General features: G+C 46.8%; 1 protein-coding gene across 1 annotated transcript in view; it reads left to right on the forward strand.

The window, feature by feature from the left end:
* The window catches only part of LOC121571641 (follistatin-related protein 1), a 65,275-nt gene that overhangs the window by 31,732 nt on the left and 20,715 nt on the right, over positions 1 to 12,828 (forward strand). The window contains exon 3 of the mRNA XM_041883220.2: positions 7,613 to 7,714. Within this exon, the coding sequence (XP_041739154.1) occupies positions 7,613 to 7,714 (102 nt within the window). The remainder of the gene's footprint in view (positions 1 to 7,612; positions 7,715 to 12,828) is intronic.

Genomic DNA, 12,828 nt, shown 5'->3' on the forward strand with positions numbered 1-12,828 from the left:
CGTATTATCTCTGTAATTGAAAACAAAGGTTTCTGTACCAAATATTAAGTTCTGCTTTTCTGATGTATCAAATACTTATGTCATGCAATAAAATGCTAATTAATTACTTAAAAAACAAACAATGTGATTTTCTGGATTTTTGTTTTAGATTCTGTCTCTCACAGTTGAAGTGTACCTATGATAAAATTAAAGACCTCTACATGCTTTGTAAGTAGGAAAACCTGCAAAATCAGCAGTGTATCAAATACTTGTTCTCCCCACTGTATGTGCTTTCTTGAGCAGGGGGACCTTGCGGGCGCTGCAGGATTTCAGTCCTTCACGGCGTAGTGTGTTTGTCATGAGCACTCTCTCTCCCTGGTAGCAACATTAATTGCATTCTATTATCTTCCACTCTGCTCACCTCCCTCTCTCTACTCAGCCTAACTAGCTCCACCTGCCCTGCTCTGCTCTTGTTACCTGGCCAGCTGCACTGCATTTCCCACTCACCATCCTCACCTTGCCTCACTCTGTTCTAATTACTCTGCCAGCTGAACTGCATTTCCCCACTACCTCTCCCAGTATATCAAGCCCTGGTTTTCAGCCAAGCCCTGTCAGATCGTCTTCAAACCCGGACCAGTAACCTGCCTGTCTGCGCTCTGACTCCTGTTTGTGATACCGATCCTTTCTTGACTGCCTCCTTGTTCTACTGCCCCGTCTATCCCGACCTGCCTTCTGGACCTCGACTACTCTCCGATCTTCAGCCCCTCCGGTAACTCGTTTCTGCCTTCTGTCTCTCACCACGATATTTGCCCAGCCCTGATCTGTACTTCTGCCTGCCATTCATATTGCTGTTGTGTGTGTGTGTTCCCCCAGGTCTCCGACCACCAGATGAGCGTGCCCAGACGTTTCACCACCCTCAGCCCGATACGCCGCTCCATCACTGGGGAACACACACACTAAGCACTTGGACTGGACACCCCCGGACATTTGGTGACCCCCGGAGCACAGGTACCCACAGGAGGACCCTGAAAGACCCCTGACACCCCTGGGACTCCTCTTCCCGCCTGTAACCTTGAATAAAGAACTCTGAATTTGAACTTGCGCTCTTGGGTCCTCTTCTGTTCGTGACAGAACGATCTGACCATCATGGACCCAGCGCACTCCCTGACCACGATGGAGGAAGAGCCAGAGAGGACTGCCCTACAGCGACTGGAACGCTCTGAGGGAGACATAAATCGGATGGCTGGCGACATCGCTTCCCTTCTCCAGCTATTCAACCAGCAGCAACAACAGTTCCAACTGCAGCAACAACAGCTAGCCCAAGCCCTGCAACTACTCTCAAGCCCGGCTACTCCACCTGCACCCCCCCTGGTCCTTTTGTTCCTGTACCACCGATACTCCTTCATCCCTCCGCTGGAGGTCCCAATGCTGCAGGCCCGGCAGTGCTGCCACCAGATCCCCACGCTCCTGAACCAAGGATTGGGAACCCGGAACGTTTTGATGGCAACCAGAAGCAAGTAAGACCATTCTTGAGCAGCTGCCGAATCCAGTTTGCACTACAGCCCAGGACTTTCTCAACAGAGGGAGCCAAGGTGGGGTATGTCATCACACATCTCACCGGTCGAGCTCGGTTGTGGGGGAACGGCGGAATTCGACCGGCAAACCCCCAGCCTGTGCCTCCTTCAGTGCCTTTGAGGAGGAGATGTTAAAGGTCTTTGACCTAGGCTCGCCAACAGCCGAAGCGTCACAAGCTCTGCTCACCATCCGTCAGGGCAATCGGACAGTGGCAGACTTCTCCATTGACTTTCGTACCCTGGCCAGTCAAAGCTCGTTTAACCCAGAGGCACTGGTGCAAGCCTTCCTCCATAGCCTGGCGGACTATATCAAGGACGAGCTTGTTTCCCATGACCCGCCCTCAACGCTTGATGCCGCCATTGACCTTGCCGTTCGCATTGACCGCCGTATACAGACCCGGAGGAGGGAGAAGGGCCGTCTCAGTCAACCTGCCATCCGTACTCGGGTCGATACCGCTTCTGTCCAGCCCCTGCCTGTCAAGTCCCATAGCCAACTCAATCAGCCTGAGCCCATGGAGATTGGCCGTGCCTCTCTGACTCCCGAGGAGCGTCGGCGCCGGTCTAAGCTCCAACCTTTGCCTCTACTGTGGTGGCGAGAATCACCGTGTCGCTACTTGTCCGGCAAAAGCCGCAGCTCACCAGGTGTAGGGGAGATCCGGGTGAGCTCAACAAGCCTTCAGTCTCCTCCATCCGAAAGACCCTGCTTCATCTCCGCCTTCAGCTTTCTGACAAGACTCATACATTGGCCGCCCTTGTGGATTCCGGAGCCGAAGCAAACATCATGGACCCTGAGCTTGCACAGCAACTGGGCGTGAACCATCATCAACTGACACAACCCATTCCTGCACGAGCCCTGGATGGGCATCATCTTGGCACTGTCACTCATATCTCCGCCCCTGTGACAATCCTGCTGTCAGGAAACCACCAGGAGTCCATCCAGTTTCACCTCCTACACTCACCTGGCCAACCACTCATTCTTGGATACCCGTGGCTCCGTCAGCACAACCCCCCACATCGACTGGGAGACAGGAACAGTCCGTGAGTGGGGAAGGAGTTGTCACCAGACCTGTTTAAGGGGGGCCACCCTGCCCGTTCACCGGGAAGGATCTAGCGCTACCTCCGACATATCCAATGTTCCGGCCTGTTACCACAGCCTGAAAGAGGTGTTCAACAAATCCAAGGCGACATCTCTACCCCCACACAGACCCTATGACTGCGCGATTGATCTCCTGCCTGGCACAGCACCTCCCAAGGGTCGTCTGTATTCACTGTCAGCCCCGGAAAGAAAGGCCATGGAGGACTACATTAATGACTCTCTTGCCTCCGGGGATAATTAGACCGTCGTCTTCCCCGCAGGAGCGGGATTCTTCTTTGTCGGCAAGAAGGACGGTTCTCTTCGTCCATGCATAGATTACCGGGGTCTGAACGACATCACGGTTAAGAATCGCTACCCACTGCCCTTACTTTCGTCTGCCTTCGAACTGCTGCAGGGAGCCACTGTATTCACTAAGCTGGACCTTCGCAATGCCTACCATCTGGTGCGGATGAGGGAGGGAGACGAATGGAAGACAGCGTTCAACACACCTACCGGCCACTATGAATATCTCGTCATGCCCTTCGGCCTCACCAATGCCCCAGCAGTTTTTCAAGCCCTAGTGAATGATATCCTCAGGGACATGCTAAATACGTTCGTATTTGTGTACCTTGACGATATTTTAATATTCTCAAAGACTCTGTCAGAACACACGCACCACGTCCGGTTGGTCCTGCGCCGCCTGCTGGAGAACTCTCTTTTCGTGAAGGCAGAGAAGTGCGAGTTCCATGCCAAGACCGTTTCATTCCTGGGGTATGTGGTGACCGAGGGCAGCATTCAGATGGATCTCACGAAGGTGTCGGCTGTCACTTCCTGGCCAGTTCCTGAGTCTCGGAAGAAGTTGCAACAGTTCCTGGGCTTTGCCAACTTTTATAGGAGATTCATCAGAAACTATAGCACAGTGGCTGCACCCCTCACGGCGCTAACCAGCACTAAACAACCGTACCAATGGACATCAGCTGCTGATAAGGCCTTCAATATCCTCAAGACATGTTTCACTTCTGCTCCCATCCTCCAGATGCCAGATGCAGCAAGGCAGTTTGTGGTGGAGGTAGATGCTTCGGACGTGGGAGTGGGTGCAGTGCTTTCTCAAAGAGCAGCTGAGGATGGCAAGATGCACCCCTGTGCCTTCTACTCCCGTCGGCTAACCCCTGCCGAATGCAACTACGACATTGGGAACCGCGAGCTGTTGGCTGTCAAGCTCGCCCTTGAAGAATGGCGGCACTGGTTAGAGGGGTCAAAGGAACCATTCGTAGTGTGGACAGACCACAAGAACCTGGAGTATATCCAAACAGCCAGGAGGCTGAACTCCCGTCAACAGCGGTGGTCTCTGTTCTTTACGCGCTTCAATTTCACGCTCTCCTACCGCCCGGGATCTCGCAACATCAAACCTGATGCTCTTTCCCGGATGTTTCAGAAGGGACGAGACCACCGCCATGACAGCTCCCATTCTTCCCAGCCACTTGGTCGTAGCGGCCCTCACCTGGGAGATCGAGAAGCAGGTCATGGAGGCTCTTCGGGACCAGCCAGGTCCAAGCACCAGCGCCCCCAACCGTCTGTTTGTTCCAGCAAATCTCAGGTCACCTGTGATTCAGTGGGGGCACGAATCCCGTCTGGCCTGTCATCCCGGCATCACTCGCACCCTTCATCTGGTCCGCCAGCGGTTCTGGTGGCGGGGGATGAGACGGGATGTCCGAGAATTCATCCGAGCTTGTCCCACTTGTAACCGAAACAAGACTCCCAACCAGCCTCCTGCTGGGTTGCTGCAACCCCTACTCATACCCAAGAGGCCCTGGTCCCACGTTTCACTGGACTTTGTTACGGGCCTTCCGCCCTCTGACGGACACACAGTCATCCTTACCATTGTTGACCGCTTTAGTAAGATGACCCACTTCGTGCCCCTTCCCAAACTACCCTCTGCTAAAGAGACCTCCCAGGTGGTCCTGGAACATGTGTTTCGTATCCATGGCCTACCCCAGGATATAGTGTCAGACCGGGGCCCGCAATTCTCAGCAACCTTTGGGAAGGAGTTCTGTCATCTCCTTGGGGCCACCGCCAGCCTATCGTCTGGATTCCACCCGCAGTCAAACGGCCAGACTGAACGCATGAACCAGGAGCTGGAGAAGGCACTGAGGTGTGTGGCTTCCCAAAATCCCCGGGCCTGGGCTCAACACCTGCTCTGGGTGGAATATGCCCATAATTCACTCACCAGTTCCTCCACCGGGCTCTCCCCCTTTCAGTGTGTCTACGGGTATCAACCTCCACTGTTTGCCAGCCAGGAGGCGGATGCCACCTGTCCGTCTGCTCTTGCGTATGCCCGCTTCCATGCGGGTCCACCCCACCTTCCACGTCTCCAAGGTCAAGCCGGTCCATGAAAGTCCCCTGGTCCCTGCAGCTCCGGCGCCACCTCCTCCGCGCCTCGTAGATGGCGGTCCTGTCTTCACCGTCCGGCGGCTGCTCCGCTCTAGGCGAAGGGGTAGGGGTCTCCAGTACCTCGTTGATTGGGAGGGATATGGTCCAGAGGAGAGGACCTGGATCCCGGCCAGGAGGATAGTGGACCGGACCCTTATCACTGACTTCCACCGACTACATCCTGATCAGCCTGCAATCCGTAGGGGGCCGTCCAAGAGGGGTTCCTAGCCGTCCGGCCCGCCCCTGCTCCTGTCTCAGTGCCTGTCCTGTCTCCCGACCGTGACCCTCCAGCTCCTTCTGAGGATGAGGAGATTCACTCGGACCGCTCGGAGGAGTTCTGACCCGCCGCCTGCTCCCCTCCACCCTCCCGGCATGATGTTGTTCTTGGGACTTCTGGGGCCGTCCCTTGGAGGGGGGTCCTGTCATGAGCACTCTCTCTCCCTGGTAGCAACATTAATTGCATTCTATTATCTTCCACTCTGCTCACCTCCCTCTCTCTACTCAGCCTAACTAGCTCCACCTGCCCTGCTCTGCTCTTGTTACCTGGCCAGCTGCACTGCATTTCCCACTCACCATCCTCACCTTGCCTCACTCTGTTCTAATTACTCTGCCAGCTGAACTGCATTTCCCCACTACCTCTCCCAGTATATCAAGCCCTGGTTTTCAGCCAAGCCCTGTCAGATCGTCTTCAAACCCGGACCAGTAACCTGCCTGTCTGCGCTCTGACTCCTGTTTGTGATACCGATCCTTTCTTGACTGCCTCCTTGTTCTACTGCCCCGTCTATCCCGACCTGCCTTCTGGACCTCGACTACTCTCCGATCTTCAGCCCCTCCGGTAACTCGTTTCTGCCTTCTGTCTCTCACCACGATATTTGCCCAGCCCTGATCTGTACTTCTGCCTGCCATTCATATTGCTGTTGTGTGTGTGTGTCCCCCAGGTCTCCGACCACCAGATGAGCGTGCCCAGACGTTTCACCACCCTCAGCCCGATACGCCGCTCCATCACTGGGGAACACACACACTAAGCACTTGGACTGGACACCCCCGGACATTTGGTGACCCCCGGAGCACAGGTACCCACAGGAGGACCCTGAAAGACCCCTGACACCCCTGGGACTCCTCTTCCCGCCTGTAACCTTGAATAAAGAACTCTGAATTTGAACTTGCGCTCTTGGGTCCTCTTCTGTTCGTGACAGTGTTACCAATTGTTTTCTTGGTGACTATGGTCCAGCTGCCTTGAGATCATTGACAAGATCCTCCCGTGTAGTTCTGGGCTGATTCCTCACTGTTCTCATGTTCATTGCAACTCCACGAGGTGAGATCTTGCATGGAGCCCCAGGCCGAGGGAGATTGACAGTTCTTTTGTGTTTCTTCCATTTGCGAATAATCGCACCAACTGTTGTCACCTTCTCACCAAGCTGCTTGGCAATGGTCTTGTAGCCCATTCCAGGCTTGTGTAAGTCTACAATCTTGTCCCTGACATCCTTGGAGAGCTCTTTGGTCTTGGCCATGTTTGAGAGTTTGGAATCTGATTGATTGATTGCTTCTGTGGACAGGTGTCTTTTATACAGGTAACAAGCTGAGATTAGGAGCACTCCCTTTAAGAGTGTGCTCCTAATCTCAGCTCGTTACCTGTATAAAAGACACCTGGGAGACAGAAATCTTTCTGATTGAGAGGGGGTCAAATATGTTTTTCTGGATTTTGTTGTTGTTATTCTGTCTCTCACTGTTCAAATAAACCTACCATTAAAATTATAGACTGATCATTTCTTTGTCAGTGGGCAAACGTACAAAATCAGCAGGGGATCAAATACTTTTTTCCCTCACTGTAGTATCCTGATAGAGAGTGTTTCTAATTCTATTCTGAAGAACACTGGCCATTCTGAGAATGGGGCAACAGTGCCTCCTTGTGTCTGAGATATGTAAATGCTGTATTTTCTCCTGTGTGTGTGTGTGTGTGTGTGCATAAATTACAAAATACAACTGCAAAATACCCTAAAGACCAATGTATCAAAATAAAATATAATATACTTTTGCAAAGTATTGTATTGAATTAAATACATGTATTTTGTATTTTAAAATATCAAAATACATTTGTAAGTTGCCGGCCGAACAGCAACAACATTCTCATTAACGGTTACAGAAACGTCTTACTTTCTATGACTGTGATATGTTGTCACTCTGGATAAGAGCATCTGCTAAATTACCAAAATGTATATGTGAAAATGAACCACTTCAAAGCACACTGGGTATTGTCATTGGCCTTGTTTACGGGGTGGAGCTCATTAGAGTAATACGTTTACATTTAGTTAGCTATAAAGAAATGGGATAGAAAAGTATTTTATATTTTGAAAATACAAATTACAGCTTTCAAAAGTATCTTCTTGCAAAATACATTGGAGTGTAGTTCAGCCCAGTGTAATACAACATACAGAATACTCAGAAGTAATTCAAATACATGTAACAGAAAAACTCCCCATCTGTGTGTGTGTTTGTGCTGACAGTGTGCTCACGTGTTTTCAGCACTAACAGTGTGTGTTTTCTCTTTCCTCAGGAGGTGCAGAGTAAGAGTAAGGTGTGTGCCAATGTGTTTTGTGGCGCAGGAAGGGAGTGTGTCGTCACTGAGAAGGGAGAGCCCAGCTGCTTGTGTATAGAGGTGAGTCGTTTGTGTGTGAGTGTGTGTATTCCTACATTATCAGGACCACAAGTCACCAGAATGTCTTGACAAGGAAGGAAAACAAGACAATTTTGAAAAGTCAGGACCTTTTTCATGTCCTGAATTTGTAAAAATTATATTTTAGGCGTAAGGGTTAGGTTTGGGGTTAGGTTTAGGGAAGGGGTTGTGCTTCTTCTTCTTTGACGTCCTTTACAGTGGTGCCTAGTGACTCAGATCAACAGTTGCGCTCAGCTCAACGTTGGGGTCGCTGTTGAGTAAGTTTGAGGGGTGAATGTAGCACATGGGGATATGTGAAACTTTTTTTTTTAAGGGGTTAGATCAGCTTTAATATTGCAGATAGATTGCGTCTTCTATCAGTGTAATTGTCTGCATCTTCTCCAATACCCCCATATATTATTTTAAATATATATATATTTTTTTCCTTTTCCTTTTTATTTTTTCCCCCTAACCCTACCATCCCTCCCCTAATTGGAGTAAACTAATGGACAACAATACTTAGGCTTCCACTTCCAGCTTATACATACCACATCAATTTCACAGACAGTATATTTTACATTAGTTATCTTTTGTTTGTTTTTAGTCCCAGCCTTCAGCTACACTCAACCCCTCCCATCTATCTCTGAAGACCATCTAGTTTTGATTTCTAGTTGGCAAATATTGTTCTACTGTGCTGTGATGTTTCACAAAAGTTCTGAACCTTTCTATTCTCATAGTTTCTACAGATTGTAAATGAAAGATAAACACCTTTGCTGAGAGTATTATTATATTATTGATCGATTGAATATTACTTTTCAAATCACCCAGAAGTGCTATTTACAGAGTTAGTTCTAAGTAAATGTTGCAATTTTTCAGCCATTTCATTCCAAAAACAAGCTACATATGGGCAGTACCAAAACAAGTGATCTAGTAATTATGTCTCTTCGCAGCAAAAACTGCAGAGCTGGGATGGTTGTATCCCTCATATACAGTATATAACATTCTGTTGGTTGAAAGAATTTTGTATAATATTTTAAATTGAAAAACTCTTAAGTTTTGAATCCGGCTTTGTTTTGTAAATCAGTTTATAAATTAGTACATTGAAAATCTCCTCCCAAATATTTTGCAACCTGTATGGCGCATGGTCCTTAAATGAAACTGGTACACTTTTTTACTTATCACAATTTTCTTTAGCCAATTTTGGTCTTTAATGCAGGGACAACAGACACTTTCCTTACCTTCTCCATTTTCCACTTGCCTCCTCCATTTTTGTGGTAATGCTGCAATCAGCTGGTTGTAATTTGGGATATAGCAGACATTTCCATATATTTTTGTTAACTGCATGTGTGACATAACTCCACCAGTCCTATTTATTATATAATTTACAAAGATTATACCGTTTTTAGTTTTTTAAATGCATCAATTAGTATATTTGAGTTTACCATAATATTAGTATTTTCTGGTGGATTAAACTGAAATTGCAACCAGCTTTCTATTGCTTGTTTTAAAAATAGCGATATTCTGGAGATTATTTCATTTTCAAGTGAGAGGTTGTAATCTGAATGAAGGGGAAAAGGCCATTCTTGAACACAGGATGAGCCATTTTTACTAATCTACTAGAGAACCAGTTCAGATTTAAGTATATTTTTTGTGTGATTTTTTTTTGTGTGATTTTAGTGAGAGGTCCAATGCTTTAATATCTAATAATTTCTGCCCCCCGAATTCATATTAATTATAGAAATAGGCCCATTTAATTTGTCTCGCTTGCCGTTCCAAATACAGTGGGGAGAAAAAATTATTTAGTTAGCCACCAATTGTGCAAGTTCTCCCACTTAAAAAGATGAGAGAGGCCTGTAATTTTCATCATAGGTACACATCAACTATGACAGCCAAAATGAGGAAAAAGAATCCAGAAAATCACATTGTAGGTTTTTAATGAATTTATTTGCAAATTATGGTGGAAAATAAGTATTTGGTCAATAACAAAAGTTTCTCAATAATTTGTTATATACTCTTTGTTGGCAATGACACAGGTCAAACGTTTCCTGTAAGTCTTCACAAGGTTTTCACACACTGTTGCTGGTATTTTGGCCCATTCCTCCATGCAGATCTCCTCTAGAGCAGTGATGTTTTGGAGCTGTCGCTGGGCAACACAGACTTTCAACACCCTCCAAAGATTTTCTATGGGGTTGAGATCTGGAGACTGGCTAGGCCACTCCAGGACCTTGAAATGCTTCTTACGAAGCCACTCCTTCATTGCCCGGGCGGTGTGTTTGGGATCATTGTCATGCTGAAAGACCCAGCCACGTTTCATCTTCAATGCCCTTGCTGATGGAAGGAGGTTTTCACTCAAAATCTCACGATACATGGCCCCATTCATTCTTTCCTTTACACGGATCAGTCGTCCTGGTCCCTTTGCAGAAAAACAGCCCCAAAGCATGATGTTTCCACCCCCATGCTTCACAGTAGGTATGGTGTTCTTTGGATGCAACTCAGCATTCTTTGTCCTCCAAAAACGACGAATTGAGTTTTTACCAAAAAGTTCTATTTTGGTTTCATCTGACCATATGACATTCTCCCAATCCTCTTCTGGATCATCCAAATGCACTCTAGCAAACTTCAGACGGGCCTGGACATGTACTGGCTTAAGCAGGGGGACACGTCTGGCACTGCAGGATTTGAGTCCCTGGTGGCGTAGTGTGTTACTGATGGTAGGCTTTGTTACTTTGGTCCCAGCTCTCTGCAGGTCATTCACTAGGTCCCCCCGTGTGGTTCTGGGATTTTTGCTCACCGTTCTTGTGATCATTTTGACCCCACGGGGTGAGATCTTGCGTGGAGCCCCAGATCGAGGGAGATTATCAGTGGTCTTGTATGTCTTCCATTTCCTAATAATTGCTCCCACAGTTGATTTCTTCAAACCAAGCTGCTTACCTATTGCAGATTCAGTCTTCCCAGCCTGGTGCAGGTCTACAATTTTGTTTCTGGTGTCCTTTGACAGCTCTTTGGTCTTGGCCATAGTGGAGTTTGGAGTGTGACTGTTTGAGGTTGTGGACAGGTGTCTTTTATACTGATAACAAGTTCAAACAGGTGCCATTAATACAGGTAACGAGTGGAGGACAGAGGAGCCTCTTAAAGAAGAAGTTACAGGTCTGTGAGAGCCAGAAATCTTGCTTGTTTGTAGGTGACCAAATGCTTATTTTCCACCATAATTTGCAAATAAATTCATGAAAAATCATACAATGTGATTTTCTGGAGAAAAAAATGTTAGAGATCCAATACGTAATATGGTGCATTTATCATCATTTGGTTTTAATCCAGAGAGGTTAGAAAAATTATCCACAGTGCCTTGCAAAAGTATTCATCCCCCTTGGCGTTTTTCCTATTTTGTTGCATTACAACCTGTAATTTAAATTGATTTTTATTTGGATTTCATGTAATGGACATACACAAAATAGTCCAAATTGGTGAAGTGAAATGAAAAAAATAACTTGTTTAAAAAAATTCAAAAAAATAAATAACGGTAAAGTGGTGTGTACATATGTATTCACCCCCTTTGCTATGAAACCCCTAAATAAGATCTGGTGCAACCAATTACCTTCAGAATTCCCATAATTAGTTAAATAAAGTCCACCTGTGTCACATGATCTGTCACATGATCTCAGTATATATACACCTGTTCTGAAAGGCCCCAGAGTCTGCAACACCACTAAACAAGGGGCACCACCAAGCAAGCGGCACCATGAAGACCAAGGAGCTCTCCAAACAGGTCAGGGACAAAGTTGTGGAGAAGTACAGATCAGGGTTGGGTTATAAAAAAATATCAGAAATTTTGAACATCCCACGGAGCACCATTAAATCCATTATTAAAAAATGGAAAGAATATGGCACCACAACAAACCTGCCAAGAGAGGGCCGCCCACCAGAACACACGGACCAGGCAAGGAGGGCATTAATCAGAGGCAACAAAGAGACCAAAGATAACCCTGAAGGAGCTGCAAAGCTCCACAGCGGAGATTGGCGTATCTGTCCATAGGACCACTTTAAGCCGTACACTCCACAGAGCTGGGCTTTACTGAAGAGTGGCCAGAAAAAAGCCATTGCTTAAAGAAAGAAATAAGCAAACACGTTTGGTGTTCGCCAAAAGGCATGTGGGAGACTCTCCAAACATATGGAAGGTACTCTGGTCAGATTAGACTAAAATTGAGCTTTTTGGTCATCAAGGAAAACACTATGTCTGGCGTAAACCCAACACCTCTCGTCACCCCGAGAACACCATCCCCACAGTGAAGCATGGTGGTGGCAGCATCATACTGCTAAAGCAACACTTGAGTGGTTTAAGGGGAAACATTTAAATGTCTTGGAATGGCCTAGTCAAAGCCCAGACCTCAATCCAATTGAGAATCTGTGGTATGACTTAAAGATTGCTGTACACCAGCGGAACCCATCCAACTTGAAGGAGCTGGAGCAGTTTTGCCTTGAAGAATGGGCAAAAATCCCAGTGGCTAGATGTGCCAAGCTTATAGAGACATTCCCCAAGAGACTTGCAGCTGTAAAATAGTTATGCACACTCAAGTTTTCTGTTTTTCTGTCTTATTTCTTGTTTGTTTCACAATAAATAATATTTTACATCTTCAAAGTGGTAGGCATGTTGTGTAAATCAAATGATACAAACCCCCCCAAAATCAATTTGAATTCCATGTTGTAAGGCAACAAGATAGGAAAAATGCCAAGGAGGGTGAATACTTTCGCAAGCCACTGTAGATCTTCTATGAGGCTGTGCAGGGATCACATTGCGGATTTAAAAGAAAACATGAATCATCAGCATACAATGACACCTTTTTTTTTAAAGCTGTGGATTTCTAGCCTTTTGATATTATTGTTGGATCTGATTTTAATAGCTAACATTTCGATGGCCATAATAAATAGATATGCCGATAGTGGACAACCTTGTTTTACTCCTTTTGACAATGTAATACTTTCTGAGAAGTAGCCATTATTTACAATTTTACACCTGGGGTTACTATACATAATTTTACCCCTTTGTATAAGATATTCTCCAAAATTAAAATAGTCCAGGCATTTATATATAAATTCCAGTCGTACTTTATCAAAAGCCT

Source organism: Coregonus clupeaformis, chromosome 40 (genome assembly GCF_020615455.1).
Source record: "Coregonus clupeaformis isolate EN_2021a chromosome 40, ASM2061545v1, whole genome shotgun sequence".
In the NCBI taxonomy this organism is placed as follows: domain Eukaryota; kingdom Metazoa; phylum Chordata; class Actinopteri; order Salmoniformes; family Salmonidae; genus Coregonus; species Coregonus clupeaformis.